The sequence below is a fragment of the Monodelphis domestica genome, chromosome 3, assembly GCF_027887165.1.
Source record: "Monodelphis domestica isolate mMonDom1 chromosome 3, mMonDom1.pri, whole genome shotgun sequence".
Taxonomy (NCBI): Eukaryota; Metazoa; Chordata; class Mammalia; order Didelphimorphia; family Didelphidae; genus Monodelphis; species Monodelphis domestica.
Window position 1 is genome coordinate 153,186,352 of NC_077229.1, and position 25,829 is coordinate 153,212,180.

Here is a 25,829-nt window from a genome sequence, read left to right on the forward strand (position 1 = left end):
TTAAGGGTGACAAACATGGGTCAGCTCTGAAATATTTTACTTCATAAAGACAGATTTCATAGCTCAAGGTGGCCTTCATATATTTATTGAGTACTACAGTCCGCAGAATTCATCCATCATTCTTCAATTCTTTAGATGCTGTGTCTCTAAAGAAATTAAAAAGTAGACACATGTTTTGCCTTACCCACTATTCATTTTTCTTTTTGTTTTCTTCAAGGCATTTTGAGTGGTCATGCATTTAAAGTGTAGCATATTTAACTGTGTAATATAAATATATAATATTGATCTTTCTATAGTATTAAGATACCCATTCATCATTATTTAAGAGCTTGGGGGATTTTTGTTTCGTTTTATAGGAGGGGAGCAGGTGTCCAGATGTGATTTAATAGCTATAGGAAACTCCCACAAAGAAATTCCCTTCAGTGATGTGAACTGAAAACTTGCTATAACTTAAAGTCTTTAGAGTTACCTGAGGCTTTTTACACATTAATTTATTTGCCTGAAATCATAAATCTAGTATGAATCAAAGGTAGGTAGGACATATCTTGATGGTTTCTGTTTACAAGGTCAGGTCTTTATAACTATGTCTTACTGCTTCAATTTATTGGTTCCTTATATATTCTAAAAATCATATAATCTAAGTGTAACCCCTGTAGAGATGCAACCTAGCAATGGCATTTACTGATGCTAGTCCCATTGTATCAAAGCCCTAAGAAAGAATATTCTTGTCACCATGACTTTATCAATGGAAATGACGTTAAAGATATATTGCTATCTGTTTTGCTTTTTGCATCCTAAGGACCATAGGACCTTTCCATCTGGCCTATAACTGGAAACATTCATATGTGTTGTCTTCCTCTGTAGAGGTGAGCTCTGTGTAGACAGGAATTGTCTTACTTTTCAATTTGTATCCTAGACCTTAGCCAGTGCTTTGAACATAGTAAGTAATTTCATTCATCTTCCATAGATCCATTGAAAAATATCTTCAGTACTTTAGGAGCAGACATGGTATGATATATATGTGTGTGTGTGTGTGTGTGTGGTCCTCTCCTCCCATAAAATTTTAGTTTGTTTGTTCTTCTCCACCCAAGTATCTTTATTTGAAAATTCTTCATTCCATATAGTTTGAACTTTCTGTTTATTATGGTGGCATCTGTGAATATCTTTGTTCTTAATTTGTTACGAATCAGTTACAAGAAGACAATGAATGACAACTCTCCTGTCTATAATGGCATTCCTTTTCAAGCATAGTTTATTTGCCAAATTCTTAAGGCTACTTTGAAGTTTTTGTACATAGTGTGGTTTATTTGCCATGTGTTCACTTGTAAGATAGCATATTTTCAGGGAATAATTATTGACTTTCTAGTGCCCAATATATGGCAAATTTTTACAATCTGCAGTAATATATTGTAAATTTTCTCTCATTTTGTTGCATCATTTATATTGATCAGAAAATCAGGGTTTATTAGGAATGGTGTTGCTATAATTTCTCAGCCCAGCTACCTAATTTTGAATTATAATCATAAAGCATTCCATTTTTATTACCATATATAAAATATGTACATACATTCATGACAGCCTCCTTTTCAGTGCTAATTTGTCTATATAGTGTTGATTGAATTCAAGTAGATGTTACTAAAGAAAGGCCTTTTGATTCTATTCTTGAGTCCTACTATTCCATATGCTTGATTTGGAAATAAACCATTGGTTACGTTCAGTCAATCTATTGGCATAGTGCTCTTGTTATCTTTTACTATTGCTTTGTGAAATGATGACTATATCTGCCAAAAATATTTTGGTGGAATTTTAACCTAACATGTGCTCTGAAAATATCTATGAATTTTTATTTTTTATGAGGAAGTGCTAATCTTTCTACAGCTTCATTGAAGTGATATGCCCTGTTTCCTTAGTATACAAAAATGTATATTGCAAATGAAATTGAGTATAAGCTCTAAATATGTTCTTGAGCTTTGACTTCATGGGGATGATCAATCTTTCATGACCATATCCACCCATAGCTTTCTCCTTGATATCCCAATGTCCAAGACTCCTTGCCTAAGAAGAGAAAGCCATTTGTTCATATTGTCTTTCTCCATTGGCTAAATTTGTTTCATAGAATAAAATTCAAAGCATTTGACCTGTCTTATTCCTTAGTTCACATTAACAATTTTGCACTTACCAAGTCTAGTTGATGTTTTAATGTTGTTGGGAAAAAGTTTTCATGAGATAAAATTTTTAAAATATATTTTTCAGTGGAACCATTTGATTTAATGTTTGTATATGTTATATAATTAGCACAATGTTTTGCTATGGCTTCCTCTCTATTATAAAAGTCATATTCAGTTCTATTAAGAAATAATACATTTAAAGCTAGGGAAAAATATAGAAAGATAAATTTAACTCCCTGAATCTTAGTTGAATAAGTTTTCTAATATAAGAACACACAGTTAACTGTATGAGTTCAGGAAATAATTGGACTTACATAGGCATATATTTATTTGCTCAAAGACACAAATTCACAAAGAGGACATTGAAAGCCCTCTTCTCTTCATATAGTTTTGAAGTTCTTTTTATGTGTACCTTCCTACTGGGTTCAAAGGACTGATACTTTAGTGGAACCCAAAGTCAGGTCTTCTCTCTATAGCAAGGGGTTACAATCCCTGAATCTGACATCACCCTCAGGTCAATGTCTTTCCACTTTTGTCTACAAGAACTTCTTTTGTTGTTGACCATAAGGTAGTTACTAGTTGCACTTTTTATGGAAGCTTTGGATCTTCTGAAATTCTTTGATTTCTTAGTCATTCATGTCTAGGAATATTCATTAACATATGATCAGAAGAAAATAAACTCCTAAAAACAGAAAAATATGTCCTCATAGCCACATGTTACTTGGCAAGAAGAATTCTGGCATCTCTCCATGCACCTAGACACATATACTTGGCAACTCAAGGTAGTTCCCTTTACTCAAAGCTACCAAAAAAAGGGAATGAAAAAAGAGCAGCTTATCCCTTTTAAGTAGGCATATTCACTTTGTTTGCTACTTCCTGAATCATTATTTCTTGTTCCCAATCATTCAATTAAGACATTTTGTCCTCACACATGCCAGACATTCATTCATTCATGACCAGAAGTAGATTCAACAAATCTTCCACACATTTGGACTGGAAGCAGAAAGATAGTATCTGGACATATCGAAAAACTGAAACCTAGCAAAGAACATGCACCCATATTTGAATAATTAGGTCCTCATTGGTCAGTTCCTCATTACAGAGATACTCTAAATCAAAATCTGAAGTCTTTTAATAGAAGGCTCAGTGAGTTAACAATGTGGCAGTAGCCAAACACAATGTAGATTGAATTACTTTCTGGAAATTGTAGGGTATTTTACTGACCTCAAGCTATCTATAAATGTGGTACTGAACTGGTACATGTTTAATAAACATCTTTGGGGGATCTAAGTATACAAAATACACTTTCAGTTTAATCTACATTATTAATATCACATTTCAAAATGTAGATAATCAGTAAAAGGACAAATCAAGCCCTGATTTGTAAAGTATGCCGGCAATCCGCCATCAGTGTGAATATTCACACTGAAAATTTATAGCCAGTCTGGCCCTTTGTTATAAATTGCCCTTAGCAAAGCTCATCTTGGGCATCTCTCTTGTTGAAATATTTTTTTAGTATCATGCTTTTTCCTCTGTCTTGTGCTCATTCTAGGCTTATTTTTCCCTTGATTCATTTTGTCTATATCCTGAAGTTTAGTTCCATTCCTGGGGTGCAGATTACTGTCCCATGTTTGAACAGTGCCTGGAATGTGCTCAGCTGTTTTGGTTTCAGATTGAGCACTATATAGAGTGGCCTGGTTGGCCTGCTGTGCTGAGGTTTGTAACTGTTCGGTTCAGCTTGAACTAGCTGAACTAGTTCTAGAACTAGAACTAGTTAAGTTCTCCCCAATCTTGCTGTGTCTAGACTTCATTGGGCTGTTTGTCCTAGTGTTGCCTGTCCTGGGTTGCATTGGGTCTCTGTTATGGCTGGACTATGAAGGGCCCCTTTCCTCCCACTGTTCTGTGTAGAGTTGGGTTTTGCTCTTACCCTGCTAAGACTGGACAGAGCTGGTTCTTTTATTTCACCTGCTGCTTGCACTGTCTCATCAAAGAGCCCTCTCTCCTATAGCCCAATGCTCATTCCTGACAAAACAACCAGAGCTAAAAAAATTCAGTGGTCAAAAGGAATGGAATGCCTGGATTTCCTCTATTTCATTAAATATCCATTTTTAGTCACCCTGGAATATTATACTCAGTTTCACTGAGTAGGTGATTTTTGTTGCTAGCATAGATTCTTTGTCTTAGGAAATATCCAATTCATCCTTTAATGTACAATTTGGTAGGTCCTGTATAATTCTAATGATGGTTCCACAAGATTTGAACTTGGGGTGAGTTCTGCAATTTGGCTATAATAGTCCTTGGATTTTTAAATTTGGAATTTCTTTCAGGAGATAATCAATCCATGGGTTTTTTCCATGTTTATTTTCCCTTTAACATCAGAGCAGTCCAGTGATTCTTGAATTTTCTCTTCTGGGCCTATTTTCAATATCAGTTGTTTTTCTAGACATGAATTTCATATATTCTTCTGTTTGTTCATTCTTTTGAATTTATGCATTGTCTACTGTCTCATGAAGTCATTTCCATTTGTTCAATTCTAATTTTTAGGTAGCCATTTTCTTCTTAAAGGTATTGTGCTTCTTTTCCTAAGGAGTTATTTTCCTATTTAAGGTATTTTCTTTTTTTAGGGAACTTTTTTTTTTATTTTAGCAAGTTTTTAGATTAAGCTGCTGTTTTTTTCTATCACTTTCTTTTCTAATTTTCTTGTTTTTTATCCTTTTTGGAGTTCTTCTAGGTGTTCATTTTGGGATTGACATACTTTCACATTTTGCTTTGATGCTTCACATGTTTTCATTTTTTAAATTTATGTCATCTTCTGAGATTGTATTTTGTTCATCTCTCTGATTGAATTATTTTTTCTGTCATCAGGCTTTTCCCCCCTTTGTCTTGTGCTCACTTTGGGGTTATTTTTCCTTGATTTTGTTTTTACGCTGATGTTTAGCTCTGTTCCTGGGGTTCAGTTAGTATTTTTCTACTTTTATACTGTGCCTGGGATCAGCTCAGCTGTTTTGGTCTCAGATTGAGCTCTCTACCGAGGTGGCCTTCATGTGTGGAGATCTGCAGATGTTCAATTCTGCTCCTTTGAGCTGGGTTCTACCTAATCCCACAAAGGCTAGCCTTGTTTGTTCACCTTCTTCCCACTCCTTCTTGCTTTGTATTACATTGATTTCTGCTCTTACCCTGCTGTTTGTGCCATATCATGTCTGTGTTCCTCTTGGGCCTAGAGTCTAGGCTTATTTAGGCTTCTCCTGCCCCAGTGAGATGAGCCCTTACCCCTCCCTGCTATCTCTCCATGTTGTTCTGAGCCAGAGTACTATTTCATCCCTTCTTCTGTTGGTTCTATTGCTACAGTGTCTATTTTGAGATATTTATGTTCTTTTGTGATCATTTGGAAGGTTGTTGGAAATCTTCAAGTGTTTCTTCACCATCTTGGCCTGATCTCTTTAATAATTCACAACTCAGTTGCCAGGATCTATGGGCTCCACAGTGACTCAGCTAACCAACACCAGAAACCCAATCAGTCATCTCTATCAAGTTTGATTGATAACTGCTTAAAAATATTTTCTTGTTTAAGATAAAACAAGAGAAATGAGGATAGATGTAACTCGTGAAATGTTGAGCCTAACATTGTTGTAATGACTCCATTTTATTGTTCTGCCTTGAAAACAGTTGTTATGATTTTATCAGCTCTTAGTGATTTTATTTTTCTTTCCTTTTCTTTTTTTTTATACTCTTACCTTCCATCTTGGAGTTAATACTGTGTATTGTCTCCAAGGCAGAAGAGTGTAAGGGCTAGGCAATGGGGGTTAAGTGACTTGCCCAGAGTCACACAGTTAGGAAGTGTCTGAGGCCAGATTTGAACCTAGGACCTCCTGTCTCTAATCCTGGCTCTCAATCCACTGAGCCACCCAGCTGCACCCTGATTTTATTTTTCTTAAATATTATATATGCTATTTTTAATAATATCAATTTATTTTAATCCTACTTTTATTCTGAGACTACTAGCTCTGTGGATTCCAAGGCATATAAAAAGCATTTATTTGTATTATCAAGGTAAGAAAGAAGGCTAGTTGAACTCTGAGTGTAGAAAGACATCAATAATTGCTAAAGTTATCGCTGAGGCTTAAGTTATTATGTACACTTAGCACATATAAACTGATTTTGGTGCTGATGTTTCTAATCTAACCTTCTTAATGTAAAACCAAGTGTGTTGATAGGAGGGATTTCAAGATAATAAAAAATGTCTTCTATGTGGCAGAGAATGTTAACCATAGGGAATCTGATTACTTGAGTAGTTTTCCAATGTATCGTTCTTTGTAGGCAGAATATAAATTATTCACGGTTACTGTTATTTGCCCAGACCAAGATTTCCAAACTGAATGTGAAATTTGAACATCAAAACTCAATAATTCAGTGGTTTTCCAATCACATTGATGTGTTTATTTCCTCCAGTGGAATGAATCAAAATTCATAAGTTTTTCCCATTCTTCTAGTTAGCACTTGATTAACAAGCATCTATTAATTCTTAGTGTATGCCAAAAACTTGCTGTAAAAATGTTGTCCATGTCCTCCAGAAAATCTTCCAAAAGGAAACAGTCACTTGTAGGAGCCCTTCCTCAAGATCACTTAATAATATGAGGATACCAACAGTGCCTATGGTTTGTCATTTAGTTTGCTTTCCTCCTATTACATTATCAGTGCACATTTCTGTCTACAAATTTCTTTGAAGATAATTGATAGTGCTTTTCATTCCCTATTCCTATTAGAAACATATTTGCACATACTTATAGCTACCATTTCTCTTTTTAATTATTTCATGTCTTAAAGCCATAAGATATCTCCAAAAGAATAATGAGGCCAAAAAGATGTCATTGTTTTCATATGCAGCTTGGGATCATGTTAGACATATTTGTTATATCCACTTTAGTCTTAGTCACTTTAATCAAATTAATAACTAATTTATATAGCTTTAGTAAACTTTTAAAATTGAAAGCAAGGAAGATGAGGTGTTTTTGAAGCAGAGAATTGCTGGGGAGGATATAGATGATTTTTTTTTGTATAATGTGAGTGTGGTTTGACACATGAGAGACAAAGAAATATAATCATATGAAAATTAACTGAAAAAAATTGAAATGTATTGGCATCTCTAATAAATTTTATATCTTTTTACAACTTAAAAACAATATGCAATATTGCCCTTTGCTATAATTGTTCTATATATAATCTGCCCATTTTCTTATGGATTATGGAATAATATTCATGCTTCAAAACCATGAATAGAAAAAAAATGTGAAAGCAATGAAACATAGAGTAGACTAATATCCCAAATCCATAATTAGAGGTCAGGGGAAATCAGTTCACTGTGGATTTATATGGTCAAGGTCAAATGTTCTGAATTTGCCACGTATGAGTAGAAACTTATAGGTGAATAGATATGACTCTTGTTACACAATAAAAATTCTTGCTTGTCCCAAATAATGCAGGAATCACTGTCAATTAAAAAGGGAGGAGTAGCATGGTTTGGTAAGAACTTGGGTATCACTACAATTTTGCCTCACTATAACTATGATCCTGCAATTCTAATCTGTACCAATACATTAAATTTTCAATACTTGATTTACAGTGTCATAATTTTCTTGGAAGTCTTCCAATCTCTATGCACTGTAGTTTAGCCCAGGATCCCCAGGCCTTAACAGTCCATCTTAGGATTTTTTCATATATTCACCCTGCTTCTGGCTGAAATTAAGAATAGGAACATTATTACAAGGAAGGAAAAAAACCAAGAAATTTTTTAATTGTTTTAGCCAGCTGGTTATCCTAAATTTTATCAACAAAGTCTTCAAATGTTTGTTATTTTTCTGGATGACTCAGATTCATCATTATGAACCTCAAATATTGTCCTTGTAAAATGAAGCCATGTGAAATGAGGAAGTTAAAGTTTAGAGTGGCTTTTAAGTGGTGAAATGGACAATGAAAGACCTGCACTCAAAGCCACTTACTGAGTGACACTGAGCAAGTCTCATAATAGTATTTACTTCCAAGTGCTATTATGAGGATAAAATAAGATAATATTTATAAGGTACTTAGCAAACCTTAAAACATTGTATAAATATTTGCAATTGTTATTAAATTAGAGTCAAGATATTGAATTTAAAACTGAAATAATATACAGGAAGAAGGGTAGGGAATTCCTCTACCTCCAAAATTCTTCCACACTAATCTAGAGAAGTGAACCAGACAGAATTCCTATTCAGAAATCCAAGAAAAAAAATCAGTGTATATTATTCTTCCAGACCAGATCTCCATAAGGAAACAGGGAAGTATTCAGACTCTGGAGATAAGGTCTGGCCAGGAGTACGCAGCATTCTAACTCAGGGAAGGCTATGTACCAGGTCAAGAAGAGGTTCCCAAGATGACTTAGAGATATTTAAATTTGTGTAGGATAAAGGAACAGGTCCCAGCTGGCAGTTTACTACCTAATTCCTTATAGTAAATCCTGGATGGTCTGGGAGAATATGGCTAGGTGTAGCACTCTAGGATAAGGAGCTGGCACTTGCTATGCAAGGAAGGAATGAAATCAGAAATAGGCAACAGATATCTATGTGGCTCCAACCCCAGCAGTGAAATAGAATCTGAGTTCTAACTTCTACTCTAGTCTAAAGCCTTCAAAGTAATAACCAAGACATAAATATCAAATGAGAGGGAGGTCACTCTGAACATTGTCACTCTGAAAAAGCAGAGCTTTCTTTATGGATGCTGAGTATCCAAATGGGGAAAGTCTATTGCTTAAACAAACTGAAACCAAAGGTCAGGAACTTGTAGAATTAAAACCAATAATCAAGTAATCAAACTTTCTGGGTCAGACCAGCTTATAGGTATCCAGGATGACCTGTCTCTGGGATGCTAGAATAATACAATCATTACCCCCCAAGAAAGCAGTAGAACAAATTCAGATAGTCCATCTAGAATTGTATAAAGATTGGCTCTAACATAACGTCTAAACTTAGAAGATAGTTTAGGAGAGTGAGTAAACAAAAACAGAGAGAGAACACAAAACCCTATTATAATGACAGGGATACTAAAGGCACAAACTCAGAAGACAAACATGGTTTAAAACATCTGGAAAAAAAATCAAAGAAAAACCCAGCTTGAGTGAAAATTCAATAAGAAATCCTGAAAGAGATAAGAGTTGCCATTCCAATATGAACTGGTTTTCTGACTTAATCTCTTATTTTTATCATGGGAGCCCCAGAGAAATATTTCATAGTGGACTAGTCCCTTAAACTGGACTCTTCCTACATGCAGGGGGCAAAGAGATACCATTCGTTCCTGCTCCCCCCACCTAGTCCTGCATGCAGGCAGAGAAAATATATATTATTCCATAAGTTTCCCACAATGTTCCTCTTGCCTCAGTTGCATAGCACTGATGTCAGGAGTCATTTCTTCATTCTGAGGTCTTTTGTAGTGACTAACACAATGCATTTGCTATTAGGAAACATGTAATAAATATTTGGTGAATAAATATATTCATATTTTCATTCTTTCATTTAACAAATATTTGTTATATTCTTTTAAAATGAATTATGCTAGATTCTTTGGGTACAGAAAGAATATATATGTTCTTAAAAATTAAATATGTCCCCTATAGTATCAGTGATAGATCATTCCATTGAAATTTATTTCTTATTATTTTTTATTGGGACAGCAAGGTGGCACAGTGAATAAAATGCTGGCTCTGGAGAGGCAGAAAGTTCTGAGTTCAAATATAGTCTCAGATACTTATCAGTTGTGTGAATCTGGACAAATCACTTTATTCTGGTTGCCTCAGTTTCTTTATCTGTAAAATGAGCTGGAGAGGCAAATTACCCCAGTATCTTTGCCAAAATGACCTCAAAAGGGATCATGAAGAGTCACACATGACTGAACAACTTATTATTGTGGCTATCATTCCATGTTCACACACATATAAAATCTTTCCAAGTAGACTGTAAGCTGCTTTAAGGCCAAAGTAATTGCCTTAAAAGCATAAGACTGTACTTGGTAGATAATAGTCACCAGTCATTATGTCAATTCTTTATTTCTTCAATCTTCCCTTTATACTCTCTTTTATTATATTCATCTTTTGCTACTTTATACTCCTCCCATCTCTCTTCCCTTGATGTCTTCTTTCTCCTTTTTCTTCAATTTCCCTTCTCTTCCTCCTTTTCTCATCTTACTCATATCTTTGTTGTCATAAATGTTTGGTTTTAAAAACCTACTTCCTGCCAAAAAACTGTTTTACATTAGTACATATGTTTTTCTCCCTTGATGATTGTTTACTTCAGCATTACTCCCTTTTACTTCTTTAAGTTCAACCCTTTAAGATACCCAGCTGATACTGGCCCTAAGCAATAAATGTGAATATCTTAGTTGTGCTTAATAATAACAGATGCTACAGAGGCATACATATGGCATTTCTATTTAACTAATCTAATGTGTTTTTCCAGTCCTAATTGTCAGTTCTCATCAATAATGATGGGTTTGTCCTGGCATAATTTATTTACCATGTATCTCTTTCAGTTAATCTTTGTATTAATACAAAAACTTTGTTCAAGTTGTAATTAATAGTAGTATTATCATTAGCCTATGTTGTACTTACATTATAATGAGGTAGGAATATCCTAGTTCTATACGAGAGATGCAGAAGCAGCACTTTCTGAATTTATGACAGATACGAAGTTCTAAGCATGAACAGGAAAGGTTGTAGGGTAATATTGAAATGCAGTATATTCATAACTAGAGTTCCTACCGAGGAAGTATCACTAATTAGAAATAAGTTCTTGATTAAATAACTTCAATATATAAATGTATTTCTTCAGTGGCTTTTATTGTACATTTATGTCTCATTCTTACTATCCAGGGACATTGTAATGACTTTCCATTAAAAACCAGTACCAATTAAGCATATACATTTTAACAATCTTTGGGTATCTTTTTTTTTTCTTTAGCTCTTTAATTGTAGCAAACAAAAAGCAGAAAAAGCTATAGCAGCACTGAGCAAAGAATGTGCTGTGGTGGTTAGCACAATTAATAGTTATTTGTATTCTCTGCACAAGGCAGTGTAATGGGCCAGGCATTGGACTGAGCAATAAGGAACCTTAGATTCTAGTCTTGCTCTTTTACACTAAATTTGCCAATACATTGAGTATATCACCTAACTTTAATTTCCTCCTTGGGAAAAGTAGTCCTCAAGTTGCCTTTGAACTTTAAAATTTTGTGAATCTATGGAGCAACTTCACAAACAATTTCAAAGAATTTGAAAAGATATGAGTGCTAAAGGAGAATGTGACTTTAAAATTATGTGACTTAAATTGTATTTATGGTAGTGGTTGAGGCATGGCAGGCTTGTTTTTGGATTTTGGTCAGTAATGTCCAATGATAGGTATTAGTAGCACAATCATGTTAAATTTGAGTTGGGGGCACTAGTTTAGTTCTTGTTATGACTGAGAAATAATGCAAAGATTTACACTACTCAGTGGAATTAAAAGGAAACTAAGTTATTGGGAAAGTAGAAAAGCAAATAAGAGTGGGAAACAGATGAAAACAGACTCTGAAATTAATGAGTTGCAGAATTACAATTCTTTAAATTCTTTCCATCATAGACGGGGAGGTGGTACCCATTCTCAGTAAGGATTAGTGATTCTTCATTTGAAGATTAAAATGAACATAGGGCCAGGGAATCAAGTTGGTCATTACCATTTTGTAGGATCTGACAATTACATGACTATAGTACAAAAATCCTAATGAAAATTTGCATTTAATATGATGATTTATGTTATATTATAAATTCATTATTGAGTATTAGGTAATTAAATGCTTATTATGAAAGCAGAAATGCTACTGAAGTTTTTTTTTTAATTCTGTACTTACCAAATCAACTGATAATGATCCTATTCAAGCTAATTCTTCCAATCAGAATCAGAGCTTAAGATATTTTATAATAACTTCCTTGATTTGGTACTTATTTTTAAATGTTCACAATCCATATTCTTGATAGAGTAAACTTCCCAGCTGAATTTCCTCATGCTTTTCTTTCAGAATTATTACCTAAATATATGTGCTGGACAAGCATTTTTGGATGGGAAATTCTTCAAGACCACAAAGCATTTCACAGATCCTATTATTAGAAGTTTTAGGCTCAAATCCTCTAAAACTCAGACCAGGTTTTTCTCTGCAAGAATAAAAGAAAAACAACAGAGTATGTATATTAGAATAGACCTATTTTACATATAAGAAAATACATATGTTAATCATATTGAGATTGCATTAACCTTCAAGATTCACATTAGAACAAACTGAAAACCTAAAGTGACTTCTGTCAAAAACCACAGAAATAGCTATTCAGTATATTTTAAAGAATGCTTTTCATGAAAATCAAAGAAGAAACCACATTTTAGATTTGATTTCCTTTTTAGCTTTATTGGGGCATGTCTATGTGTGAACACATGTGTTGTTGTTGGGGAGTATATTTATTTCTGTTAGTATGAGGTAAGATAAAATGTAAACAGAAAAAAAATCAGAAATTTTATCATTCTGTATTTATCATACGATGATATACAAGGTGAATACCTAATATAGACATAAAAATGAGAACTAGTTCATATTCTTAGTACATCAAAGAAAAATGTGGATCTTAGAAAAGTAGCAATAATTTAAAAGAGAATTAAGCAAAGGCTTAAAGAGATTTTCCATATATTTTATTCCTAGTTTCAATTCACAGAAATTTGTGCTTTCTTATAGGAACTTTGGGTCCTGATGATAGATAGATAGGTAGGAATGAAAGGAAGGAAGGAAGGAAGGAAGGAAGGAAGGAAGGAAGGAAGGAAGGAAGGAAGGAAGGAAGGAAGGAAGGAAGGAAGGAAGGAAGGAAGGAAGGAAGGAAGGAAGAAGAAAGAAAGAAAGAAAGAAAGAAAGAAAGAAAGAAAGAAAGAAAGAAAGAAAGAAAGAAAGAAAGAAAGAAAGAAAGAAAGAAAGAAAGAAAGAAAGAAAGAAAGAAAGAAAGGATGGAAGGAAGGATGGAAGGAAGGATGGAAGGAAGAAAGAAAGGAAGGAAGGAAGGAAGGAAGGAAGGAAGGAAGGAAGGAAGGAAGGAAGGAAGGAAGGAAGGAAGGAAGGAAGGGAGAGAGGGGAGAGAGAGAGAGAGAGAGAGAGAGAGAGAGAGAGAGAGAGAGAGAGAGAGAGAGAGAAGAGAAAGAAAGATATTTTATTTTATTTTATTGTCTTTTTCCATCCTCTATCTCCTCTATCTCCCAGAGGGAGAAAAGTGAGAGTCGAACATACAGACAGTCTATAGGCAGAGAGAGACAGAGACAGAGAATCAGAGCCAGAGCCACAAACAGCAAAACTGAGAGAGACAAAAAGAAAGAGAGACAAAGAGAGATGGAGAGAGATGAACAGAGCCAGAGCCAGAGTCAAAGTCAAAATAGAAGAGAGAAAAAGAGAGAGAGAGAGTGGGGGGGGGGGGGAAGGGGGATATTCTACTTGTTACTCTATTTCTTGGGAATTTTTAAACTCAATCCTAATTTTTCCTCTTTGCAATTCTATTTCCAATTATTGTTGCAAATTCTGGCTTTTTGAGTCAAAGAAAAAAAGTCTAGTACAGCTTTTGCAAAATAATCTTTCACATGCTTTGTGAAAGCACATACCTATTATATTTCTGAAGTCCTCTGTTCTTCAAAATAAACAACTCCAGTTTCTTTAAGTGATTTTCCTAAGGAACCATTGACCTTCCTGAGATATTTTATTTATCAATATCCTTCTTTTAAAAAACCTAAATTATATAGAAAAGTTTGAAACAATCAATTTGAAGCCAAGAATTAATCATAGGAGTGTCTTTGTATCTTAAAATTAAAGAATTCTTGAGTTTGGAAAGATCTTATAGGTTGTCTAATCCAACCCTTTCCCAACAATACAAATATTTATTAATGGTCTCTGTCCTTAAGGTATTGAAGTTTTATTAGTGTTGTTTTGATATTTACAAGATATGCTTACTATAATGGAGAGTGGCAGCAAAGGAGAGACTCAAACAAAGTGTGCAAGAAAAGCCAAACAAGTTTGAGGGTTAGTGAAGACTACATAATCATGTAGCCCCTACTTTTGGACTTCAAATGACAAAGAACCTAATTCTCCCTGTGGTTGCACCTTCATTTTTGACAACTCTAATTGCTGATAATTTTCCTTCCTTTGAACTAAAATTTCCCTTCATATAACTATCATCTTAATTCTTTTCTTCACAGTCAAATAAAACAAGATTCATCCCTCTTTCTCACGACAGCTTTTCAAATATTTTGGAGACAGCTATCATACTTCTATCTAAATATTTTTTGCATTTGCTTTTTGGCCTCTGGGCTAAATACCACTATCTTCTAGTTGTTTCAACTGATTCACAATGAAGAAGTAAACAGTAGAATAAAAAGGATGACTGAGGAATGAGGGAATGAGGGACTGACATGTTTCTAGGACCAATGCAGAGTTTTCACAGAAATACATTTTTCTGATTTAATTTAAAAAGTATATTTACAAATATTACCGGGTCAGGTTGATATTTATTAAAACAACATCAGGTTGACTAGGATCTTAGCTATTAAAAATGTTAAATGGTTGATAAATATGCCAGGGTATTTGTTAGGATAGAGTTGGTGGAAGGAAGGAAGGAAGGAAGGAAGGAAGGAAGGAAGGAAGGAAGGAAGGAAGGAAGGAAGGAAGGAAGGAAGGAAGGAAGGAAGGAAGGAAGGAAAAAGAAATGTGTATAAAGTACTTCCTTTTTGATAGGAACAACTGCTAAGTCAATCTAATTTGGGGGATCCAAAACACAAATTTTGAATAGGCCCAAAATGAAATCTGAGCAAACCTAAAACAAACATTGGGTGGAATCTGAACTTCCCAGAAGCATCTCTGAATTTATCTTGACCTCTACAGTAACCTTTTCATTGGACTATTTTTCTAGCCACAAAAATCTAGGTTCCAACAATATTAATAAAGAATAAATAATTAATATTTTCCCAACAGTATTGCCCTATGCTGTCAAAGCAATTAAGGGAAAAATTGGTTCTTTCATGTATCTATATATAGATATATACACATACACTAGGTTCCAAGCTCTTTAAAAAATGTTAATTTCATTGAAAAATATGCCTAGATGTTTTGTTTACTACTATATAGTTAAGCACTGAGAATGTCTAATTCTAGAGTATCTAAAATTTCTTAAGCACTTAAGATTTTGGAGGCACTGTTCTAAGACATAGGGATTCAAGGACAAAGCAAGAGTCCCTGCCTCAAGGAATCTATATTCTCTTGACTCTCAGTCTTATCCTTTATTTGCTCTTTGTATTGTCTCCTTCAAATAATAAACATTCATTCATTTATTGAAAAACAATTTATTTAGTACCTATTTTGTGCAAAATAAAAAAGATGTTGCTGAGATAAAAGAATTAATATGTTATTCTAACTCACATGGACTTCATAATCTATAAGAGAGGTTAGGACAATACATATATGTGCAATTCCTATTTTTAACAAAGTCTAATAATGAATATATAATAGTTATGTCAAGGACTAATATCTAATAAGAATAAAGTTACCATACAAAGTTCAGGAAGGGAAAATGATTTCTGATGAGATGGAGTGGAGTGGTAGAAAATATCAAGAGATTTTTGATTTCTGCAAATGGAGAGGTTGTCAACAGTTGAGGATGAGAGAAAGCATTCCAGTCATGACCAAGGTCAAGAGTAAAAGTACAGAAATAGGAAAATGTCTGATATATACACATAATGGTCTATTCCTTATTTGACTGAAACACAACTCATAACAATTAAAGCAATTTGAAATAAAGTTGGATAGTTAAAAAGTTAGCAGGACATTGGAAGAATAGAAGCAATGCATAGTCACCATTTAGGGTAGCAGTTTCTAAGATAATGAAGATCACACAAGATAAACATTTCAGAAATTCTCCTGGAACTCCTTGGATCACATTTATAAGTTAATGCTTCTGGTCCTTCAGACCTCATTAGAAGAGAATCTGAACATTCAAATAAACAGTTGATTAAGACAAGAGTACTGAATGCAGGTGGTGGTAGGTTAACAAAACAAAAGGATAAATTTTTGCTCTATGTCTGACATAAACAAGAATGCTAGAATTAGTGATCCTTTTTCAACCACTAGCTGAAAAGAGCAAGTCTCAGAAATTCAGTAAGAAAGAAAAAAAAGAGAGAGAGAGAAACAGAGTCATAGAGGCAGAAGCAGAGGCATAGAGTGAGGTTTATATTTTTCAAGTGTTTAAAAAATTTTTTTTGCCTGGCTGAGAGATTAATGCTTTATGCACAGTAAAGTTGGGTATGCTCATCATTGGTAGCAGGACAGAAGAATTATGAAGAGTTCATATCTCTTTCTTACCTATTTGCTCAACCTTAAACTTACTAGCACATGGAAAGCAAGCTGAGAAAGTATGTTATAAAAGACCATTTATTGTAAATTTGTTTTAATTAAATCAAACTTATTATTAAGAGTCAATCATAAAGAAATAGAAACCCTTTAGTGTATAATGGAATTCTCTGAAATGAGTTTTCACATTATCAATATTTCTAAAATACTTAGAGATAACACTTTTAATCTAAAGAACACTGAACTTTAGGAAGAAATTATTCCAAATATCAATTCCTGCATGTTTTAAAATAAAATTTTAAGTTCTAAAAATCATTAATATATATTTCAGAAGATAATCTAAGAAGATCATATTCTGAATTTTGTTTCTTTAAACACTTTATTTAAAATATTTCAAACATTAATTATTTGAAACAAACAGGAATCCACTTAAGAGTTCTATCTTAATTGTATCTAGACTAAATTGAGTATGTTCTTGAATTTTAAAGAAGAATTACAATATAATTAGGAAGTATTACTAACAGAGTTTTGATCATTTAGTTTTCTGGAAAATCCAAGATTCAGATTCTTGGTAACCAAAAATATGATCACTATTAAAGTGTTCTTTTGACATTCACAGCAAAACACCTGCTGTGTTTTACCTACTATTTCTTCTACAAAGAATTGGACTGAGATCACCAGCTAATTTTAATGGGCCACAGAATACAAGTAGTTTGTTATGTGCAATTGTTTTCATCTAAATTTCTAGATAGAATTTATGTCAATATCCATATGAAAATACCCAGTAGACTTACAAATAGATATGCTCACTTCAGGTAGTCATGGGGACCTACAGAAGTTCAGAGAAAAGTAAAAGCCCAGTGTAAATTTTTAATTGTTAAAACTGTTTAAAAAATAATTGAAAACAGTTTAAAGACCTTGAAATACAGTTTTAATCATATTTTAAGGTTATTGAAAGTATTTTAATTATCACCATTTTTCATTTAACTGTTTTAACTATTTAAAAAGCACTGGAGTTTTTCTGAAGTTATTCATTATTAAATTCAATATCTCAAAGTCCAGGTAGCAAGCTTTTTCTTTACTGGGGACAGTTCTCACTCATCTCCCAAGTTCTAGAGTTTATGAACCATTTGCAAATGGGCCAGTTTTTGCAAATAAATCTTAGCACATGCACTCAAGGTGCAGATAGTATGAAATTACAGTACAATCTCATAAAAACTCTCCTGGTAAGTATTTCAAAATTGTTTCTACAATGGAAAAATATACATTTGATAAATCATGTGATTTAAGAATCTCAATTGCTTAAGGAATCACAATATAATTTAATTCCACAGGTATTTCATGAGTGATTTTGTGGAGAAAATTTTAATGACATTTTTGAACAAAACAATATACAGTACCCAAAAGAAGCACCATGCCAATGATTGTGTCAAGGAATGGATAATATTTCAAATAATATACCAAAGAAAAATAAGGCCCCCTGATGTTTATAAATTTTATATGATTAATTGTACAATGTAGAGGGGAAAACTAGAAAGAGAAGAGAGTCACAAAGTTATCAGAAACAAGCTCTGGATTATAGTCCAAATAAAAATTTAGAGATTATAACATATAAATTATTAGTTTTGCTATTTATTATCTGAAATGAAATATGTAAATGCAGTTTCCTCAGAATCAATTTTATATGATTCTGTTGAAATTATTTATATGACTTGAAATATTTTGTCAGGGAAAACAACCAATTGGCAACTCTCCAATTTGAAATGCAGGGGAAAAATTATTATCCTATTGTAATACTTTGTTCTCTCTCTCCTCCTCTTTCTATTTTGTTTTGTTTTGTTTTGTTTTTGGATGGTTGGTGATTTTATGTTGCTTCTCCTGGTTCCTGTTGATCAGTGGTGTTTGGCCAGTTTGTATTTTTCCAGACATCACTCCACGATGTGGTTGAGGTGTATGATGGGCCAACTCAGCAATCTGCTCTGTTATCTTCCCTCTCAGGATCCCATTCAGGTATCCTTTAATAGAACTGCCATGCCTCAGTTATTTGACTTAGTACTGATTGTGATGGGTGCTGTAGTGAAAGTTGAGATTTATGTCATCCTTTCTTGGAAACAAATTAAGTTGAAAATGTAAACATTTTAAAATAGAAACTCAATTAGAAGTGACTCGGAAGCCAATTGAACTGATACAGGAATTTAAAAAAACAACAACTATAATCTATGTTTTTTCCTGGGACTATGTCCTAGTATAAGACTAATTTACATTTGAATTTATTAATTCATTTTGAGACAATATATGTAAAAGCATTTTAGTGTAAAAAATAGTAGAAAAAACCTGTAAAGCACTATACAAATATTATGTGCTATTACTCATTACATATATATATATATGTTTAATGTATTATGAAATATATGAGTACTTTAAGGAAAGTAGGTTGTATTTATCAAATTTCTCATTAATGATTGTAGTTATAAAGTATCTGTGAAATGCAACCATTAGAGAATTTATGAATCAGTAGCACTCATTTAAAATTAATTTTGATAGATCACAGTTTGCAGTTTTCAAATGGCAGAACATTTTAGTAGACTTTGTGAGGTTTACTTAATGAAAATTATTTATGACATCTTAGTGTTTGTTTTGTTGAGTAGGAGAATCACTTCCACTGAGTTCAGGTAATCAGATCACAATTCGATTTACTTCAGTTGGACCCATAACAGCTAAGGGATTTCACTTTGTTTATCAAGGTAAGTGACACAATAGCCTAGAAAAACACTAAGGAATGATATATTCAAATATAACTCTGCTCCATATTATTCTTTAAAAGCACATATCCATGAATATCTTAACGATGAAAGTTATTTTTTTACATTTCAAACACCTCTCCAAAACCTTAATACTTCTTTCCTCACTCTCAGTTTAGAAATCCCATTTACTCCCCCCTTTGTTGATCTTATCATGATTTAAAATCTTTCTCTCTCACTGTTTCTCTTTTTCACTTTCTCTTTCTCAGTCATTAATGTGCTTAAAATTTTGATGACCAATATTACTAATTCATGACATGGCACTACACAAGTATTGTGAATTTCCATCTCTTCTATCTCTGTATATAAGTACCATAATATTTATATCCCAGGACTTCCTACTATGACTGGTTCTGGTCCACTTATAAATGCAAAGAGTTTTCTAACTATGATACAAATCCATTATACTATTCTTATAGAAGGAGATTTTTAACTTTTTCACATTATTACTGGGCAATAGTCATTATACTCTAACTTTTTTCTTCTTTTTTTTCCAATGTTCATTTCTACTTTCCCAAATTTTCAGGAACTTTTTTTTAGATGCTTTGCTTGGAATCATGTATGATATTCTTGTCTGTCTTACCTTAGTTAACTTATATTAAGTTCTCATCATTAAATGCTTTAAAAAGAAACTCCATAATTTGATGATCTTGTTAAACCTCTTATCCTACTTTTGGTTTGGATAGAATCTTGTATTACTGACTAGATAATAAATTGCTCTATAAATGTTTTGAAGGTAAAGGCACCAGAAAAATTCAGTTCTATTTAATCAAGTGATATAGGAGGGTAGGCTTACTTGGAAAGTTTGTCAGATCTCATTTGACTGTTGCTGATCTCTTTCATTACTACTTATATTTATATATTTATTTCTATATATGTGTATGTGTTTAAAAAACATCCTGTTATCATTGGAATTTATTTCAAGCATTAAAAATATCCTAATTGAAGTATATATCAATGAATTTTGAAACAGACCTCAAGTTTGATATCCCATTAAGTAAAATTTTTCTATTGTTGTTAATCTGTCTGACATGTTCTGTTTAGCCTGAGTCTATTTTGTCCTTTGAAGTAAAAAAAAAATCAGTACACCTGTTTGAAGTAGCTAATGCTGTGGCCTTGCTTCTGAATTACTAAGATACTTTATTAGGTTCCTATAATTGTGTTTTGAAGGATCAGACACTAAAATAATGAGATGTCAACTCTCACTATGTAACTCAAGTTTTTTATAAACTAAGTAAAACTCTTCTTTCAACCTTTAACCTGTAAATCCTGCTATCTATGTAAATTTGTTTTTTATTTTGAACTACAGTATTAATGTGATGTAGTTCTTTTTAAAGGCCACTTTGATTAAAAGGCTTTAAGTATGAATTTTATTGAAAATATTGATAAAATATTAATATTTTATGTAATTTGAATAGTAGTATAACGATATCTGAGGACATTTTAGGAATTGTCTAAATTGATTTTTTAGTTTAGAAACTAATGAATACTTGTTGAAGTATCTGTACATAGTAACATTTGAAAATCTGTATTTCTCTATCAAATGTGAAATTGAAATCAACAATTGTTTGTATGCATGCAGCTGTTCCGAGAACAAGTGCAACACAATGCAGTTCTGTTCCTGAACCAAGATTTGGAAGAAGGATTGGCAATGAATTTGCAGTTGGTTCATTGGTTCTTTTTGAATGTAATCCAGGATACATTCTCTATGGATCCATAGCAATTAGATGTGACACAGTGCCCAATTCTTTGGCACAATGGAATGATTCCTTACCTACATGTGTTGGTGAGTATATAAAGACATATATTTTCTGATTATATGTATTTTAAAGGATGAATTATCTCAAATTTTTCTTCTTTGATTTCAAAACTCAATATTTCACTCAAAATTTATTTTTCTCTCCTGGTTATTATACTTAAACATGTAAAATGAAGTGGAAAATTGAAGCAATTATCTTGATAATTCAAGCAAAGAAAAAAGTATGTGGTTTGAAATATCAGGATAATTGTCTAAGTTTTCCCTGCTTCAATTGCATGCTCATATACACATGTGAGCATTTACACACACCTGCAAAATTACGTGTCAATGAATTTTTGACATACATTGAAGGAATAATGCACCTCAAAATGGTGGTTGCTGATTTAAAACTTAATGACTTTTTTATCTAGTGCAATGTTTCTTTAACCCAGGAGGATTGAAACAGTTACTTATTTACTGTGTACAATTCCTTATATTCAAATCCATTGTTCTTTTTCACAATTAAATATTGTAGAAGCTTTATTTATTATAATTTTTATATTTCTGGATAGATTTCATAGATTAGACTAAAAATGAAAAGGTTCCATTAATTTGCATATAAAAACTCTAAGGATAGTCTCTGTTCTCACTATGATAATTTAGCTATTGGTTTTTATGAAAGGTTTCTAAAACTTGCTATTCTGAAACTCTTTTATTCAACCTGTCACAAGCACTAGGCAATAAAAACTAAAATAATTGGAAAGGTTGGGAAATTGATATTTTAATTGAGTTTTGTGATTAATTCAGGTTAAACATGTTTTAACCCTTTGTTTTGAGAATGTCTCTAAAATGAATTAATATACTTTCTTATACCAAAAATATGCTATACTGTATAGAATTATTTCTGTTACTGACATTAGAATATATCCAGAAATGATTTTTAAAAAGTTACTCCAATTTCATTATCTTCTCTTTTGCCTTGTTACTAATTGTACCAAAATATAGAGATTGATTGTTTAGTACTATTTAATTTAAGGTCTTAATGATCATATGATTCAATAAAAGAGGAGAGAAAAATAAAATAAAAATACTTTTATGGTAACCTCTTTTATCTATATTTTCATAGTCTTTAAAAATAATATGTCTTCCCACATATATAAATAAATCTACTATGATAATAAAATTTTAATGATCACATATCATGTTTGATTAAGTTGGTATTATCTCATGTGCCAACAGTCACTTAGCCATGAGTTTTCCTTAAATGCAGATGAAAAGAAAAGCAAAAACCAAACCCTGCTCTCAAGGAACTCATAGTCTAATTAAAACATTTTCAACCTAAATTTCCATTTTGGAAGTTGCATATTCTCTCACTTGGGAAGCAGTGAAATTGGAATTGGTGGAATGCCATTTACTAAAATATGTGTATTGATAAAATATATGTGAACAAAAGCCTATATTTTATGTCATGTACTCCAAAGTCTATATAATTTATGAGCCTGGGAATGTTCTATGTTTTCAATAATTTATTTCGCTTATTCCCCTTCTCCAAAAAAAAAATGCATTTAAACCAAATGTGATAAATGTATTCAGACAGAGGAAGAAAAAAGAAATTCAATTCAAATAAATCAGTTCAATATTAAGTGTTATTATGTTCAAGGTACTGTTCTAGGTCCTATGACTTTATTAACAAAAACAATTATGGCCATATACATATTTGTATCTATGTATATATATATATATGTAGTATATGTGTATATGTATAATTGTGCAAGTGAATACAGATACACACTTAAATGGCACTGCCCCTCCCCTGAGGAAGCTTACATTTTAGCAGAAGAATGAAATATTGATTAAGTAGCTATTATTAACAATGTGCTATGTTAGTGCTAGAAGGGTCCATAAATGTTGTCTGGTCATACTCTCCAGTGGATTCTAGATTTAGTAAAATGTTGGAAGTGGTCAGCATCTTGGAGATCATCTGGGCCAGTAACTTTTTTTGCAGATGAGACAACTGAAGGCCAAAAAGAAAATGACAAAATCATCCAGCTATCAGATTGTTCAGTTTCTGTCACTCAACAAGCATTTATTAAGTACTTACATGTCAACTACTGGTGTAGGCCTTAGAGAGAAGCTGAGCAAAATAAAGATGTAGCTTTCTTCAAGGAATTAAGGGAATAAGGAAGAAAACATATATACCTATAAGTACATAATCAGCAGTATCAAATACTACAGAGATCCAGAAAGATGAGGATTGAGAAAAAGTCATTACATTAATTTGACAATTAAGATTTCATTGTTACCTTTGGATGAACAATTTCAGTTGAGGGACAACACCCTAACATCTTCCCCAAAACCAAATTGCATAGGCTAAGACAGTTCCTGAGAAAAGAAAATACAGGCAAAAAAAAATTTCCAGAAGCCTGTGGCAGGTAGGAGAGATATAGGGGATAGTGAGAGAGGACTAAAAGGTTAATGCAAGTGTTGTTTTTTTTCTATTTAAAGGATTAGAAGTTTAATCAAGCATATAGATATCAGTAAAGGAACTAGTTTATGGAGAAAAATTGGAGAACAAGTGGAGATGGAGTATTTATGGGATCTGTTTGATAGAGGAAATGCAAAGGAATGGATTTAAGGCTTGCTGAAAGGTTATGGTAGAGAGGTTGGCCTTGAGACTTAGAAAGCCATCTCATTTCACCAAATTTGAATAAAGGCTTCTGCCTATGTGCCTATAATGAGGAATCGTTTCAATGGAGTTTTGAAATAGAGAAAAGGAAGAAGAGGAAGGGCTTGGACATGGCTTAGATTGTATTAGTGAAATATGAAAGAAAATCCTCCACTGAGAGGATTCAGTGAAGGAATTGTGTGGGAAATGAGCAGAGCAGAAGTTTAGAGTTTATGGGGATTGAGATTGAGAATTAGTTAGGGTGGAAAAATGAAAAATGAAAGGATTACCTCACTTATAGTGAGGGCTCAGTTAGGATTAGTTAGCATAAGGGGGGAAAGGGAAAGGGAAAAGAATAGAAAGGGAAAGTTAGGAAAGGAAATAATTGTGTGCCAGTTACTATGTTAAGCCTTTTTACTTATCTTATTCGATTCTCACAAGAACACTAAGAGTTAGGTGCTGTTTTTATCCCATATTTCTATTTGAAAAAAAAAAAACTATAGCAAACAAATTAAGTGACTTTCCCAGGGTCCCACAGCTAATGAGGTCATGCTGAACTAAGATATTCCTCTACCTCTAGGTCCACTATGCTACCAACATCCTCATAGATAGCAAAAATTTGCAGTGGACCCATTTGGAACCCTTGCTTTACCCAGTAATATAAGTGGAGACTATAGATCATCAATGTAATGCCATATTGGTATTTGAGAAGATATAAGTAGTGAGATAAAAGAGGCCAAGAGACTTGAGAGTGGAGTATAGTATAACATCAGACTAGTTAACAATGATATTAAAACTGTGAAGAGAGAAAAATGAAACCTGAGGAGACTGTAGTTCATTGAGAAAACAAAGAACAGGTTTATGAGGAATGATCGATGTGACAGGAAGTTATGATTAAGTAAAGAAATTTCAGAATTCCTGATCCTAGCAGTAGAACTTTGTGTGAAATGGCAAAATCAAGAGGGTAATCATCCCTCCAGATTGCTAAGAGGTTGTGGAGTAGTAGTAGCACATGATAGTTAAGAACATTTTAGAACTGAAAAAATAGCATGTTTGAGGTCATATTTAAATATATGGTGAAGTCCTATTGTTGTTCTGAAGTTGGAAGAATGTGAGCCAATTCCTGCTCTACTAGAGAAAAGAATGATAATGGCCTTAAATCTGGTAGATAATTGTCATCAGGATATAGGTTGAGTAATATATTTAGAGAGAGCAAGCCTCAAAGGAGGATGCTGCTGAGTGGTACTTTGTAATAGAGGAAAATTCTAAATGTGGCAGAGCAACAGTCTGGAAGTGTCAACTCAGAGAAAGAAGTATTCTAGCACTGTCCAGGGTATGGGGAAGAATGAGAGAACATGTGCACTTAAAGGGTAGCCAGGGATTTGCAAGCTAGAGAGACTATTTTAAGTATATACACATTTTAATTTCTCTAAATATTATTCTCTATTGAAATATAGATCTTAACCAAATTATAATCTTAACTAAACTAACCATCAGAATACCTGCTAAGATGAAAAGTGTTTTCTAATTGCCCAGTATAAGGAAATTTCTGATTTTTACCTAAATCACAGATTACAAAAAGTTTAGTCTATGTTCAGTAAGGCCAAATTATTCATTTGCTCTCAAGACCTGCTGGGTTCCAGTTATTTTGAAGTGTTTGGATATTAGTTACAGGAATATTTCTTTATATAATTAAGAAAATGTCCTAGTATAAATAGAACACATGGAGTTTCCTGAAAATGTTCACCCCACAGTTAGTTAAGTTAAGTAAGCTTAACTACAAGTTAAATTCATCACAACATTAACTGTCCTTTTAAGAATTCTTTGAGGATACGCGTGGTGTTTGCTTTTACATTATGGCTTCAGAATAGCCTTGAGAAGTTGATGTTTTCTTCTGAGGAACCCTCCCCCAAATCAGTGTATCCTACCACTACCATGTACATGACCTGAACATGAAACAGACTTTGACTTGCTCACCACTGGTTGTCATGTCTCAGCCAAGATCCTCTACAGTCAGTCAGATAGCTGTTAGCTGATTTTAG

The 25,829-nt window shown here is 33.0% G+C and overlaps 1 protein-coding gene across 7 annotated transcripts in view; it reads left to right on the forward strand.

Annotated features, from left to right (window-relative positions):
* The window catches only part of CSMD3 (CUB and Sushi multiple domains 3), a 1,668,414-nt gene that overhangs the window by 1,397,430 nt on the left and 245,155 nt on the right, over positions 1–25,829 (forward strand). For 4 of the 7 annotated variants that reach the window (XM_016431868.2, XM_056823168.1, XM_056823170.1 and 1 more), the window contains 3 exons: positions 18,480–18,593; positions 19,232–19,327; positions 20,967–21,170. In XM_016431868.2, coding sequence (XP_016287354.2) covers positions 18,480–18,593; positions 19,232–19,327; positions 20,967–21,170 — 414 coding nt within the window. The remainder of the gene's footprint in view (positions 1–18,479; positions 18,594–19,231; positions 19,328–20,966; positions 21,171–25,829) is intronic. The other 3 variants (XM_056823169.1, XM_056823173.1, XM_056823174.1) reach the window with 1 other exon arrangement.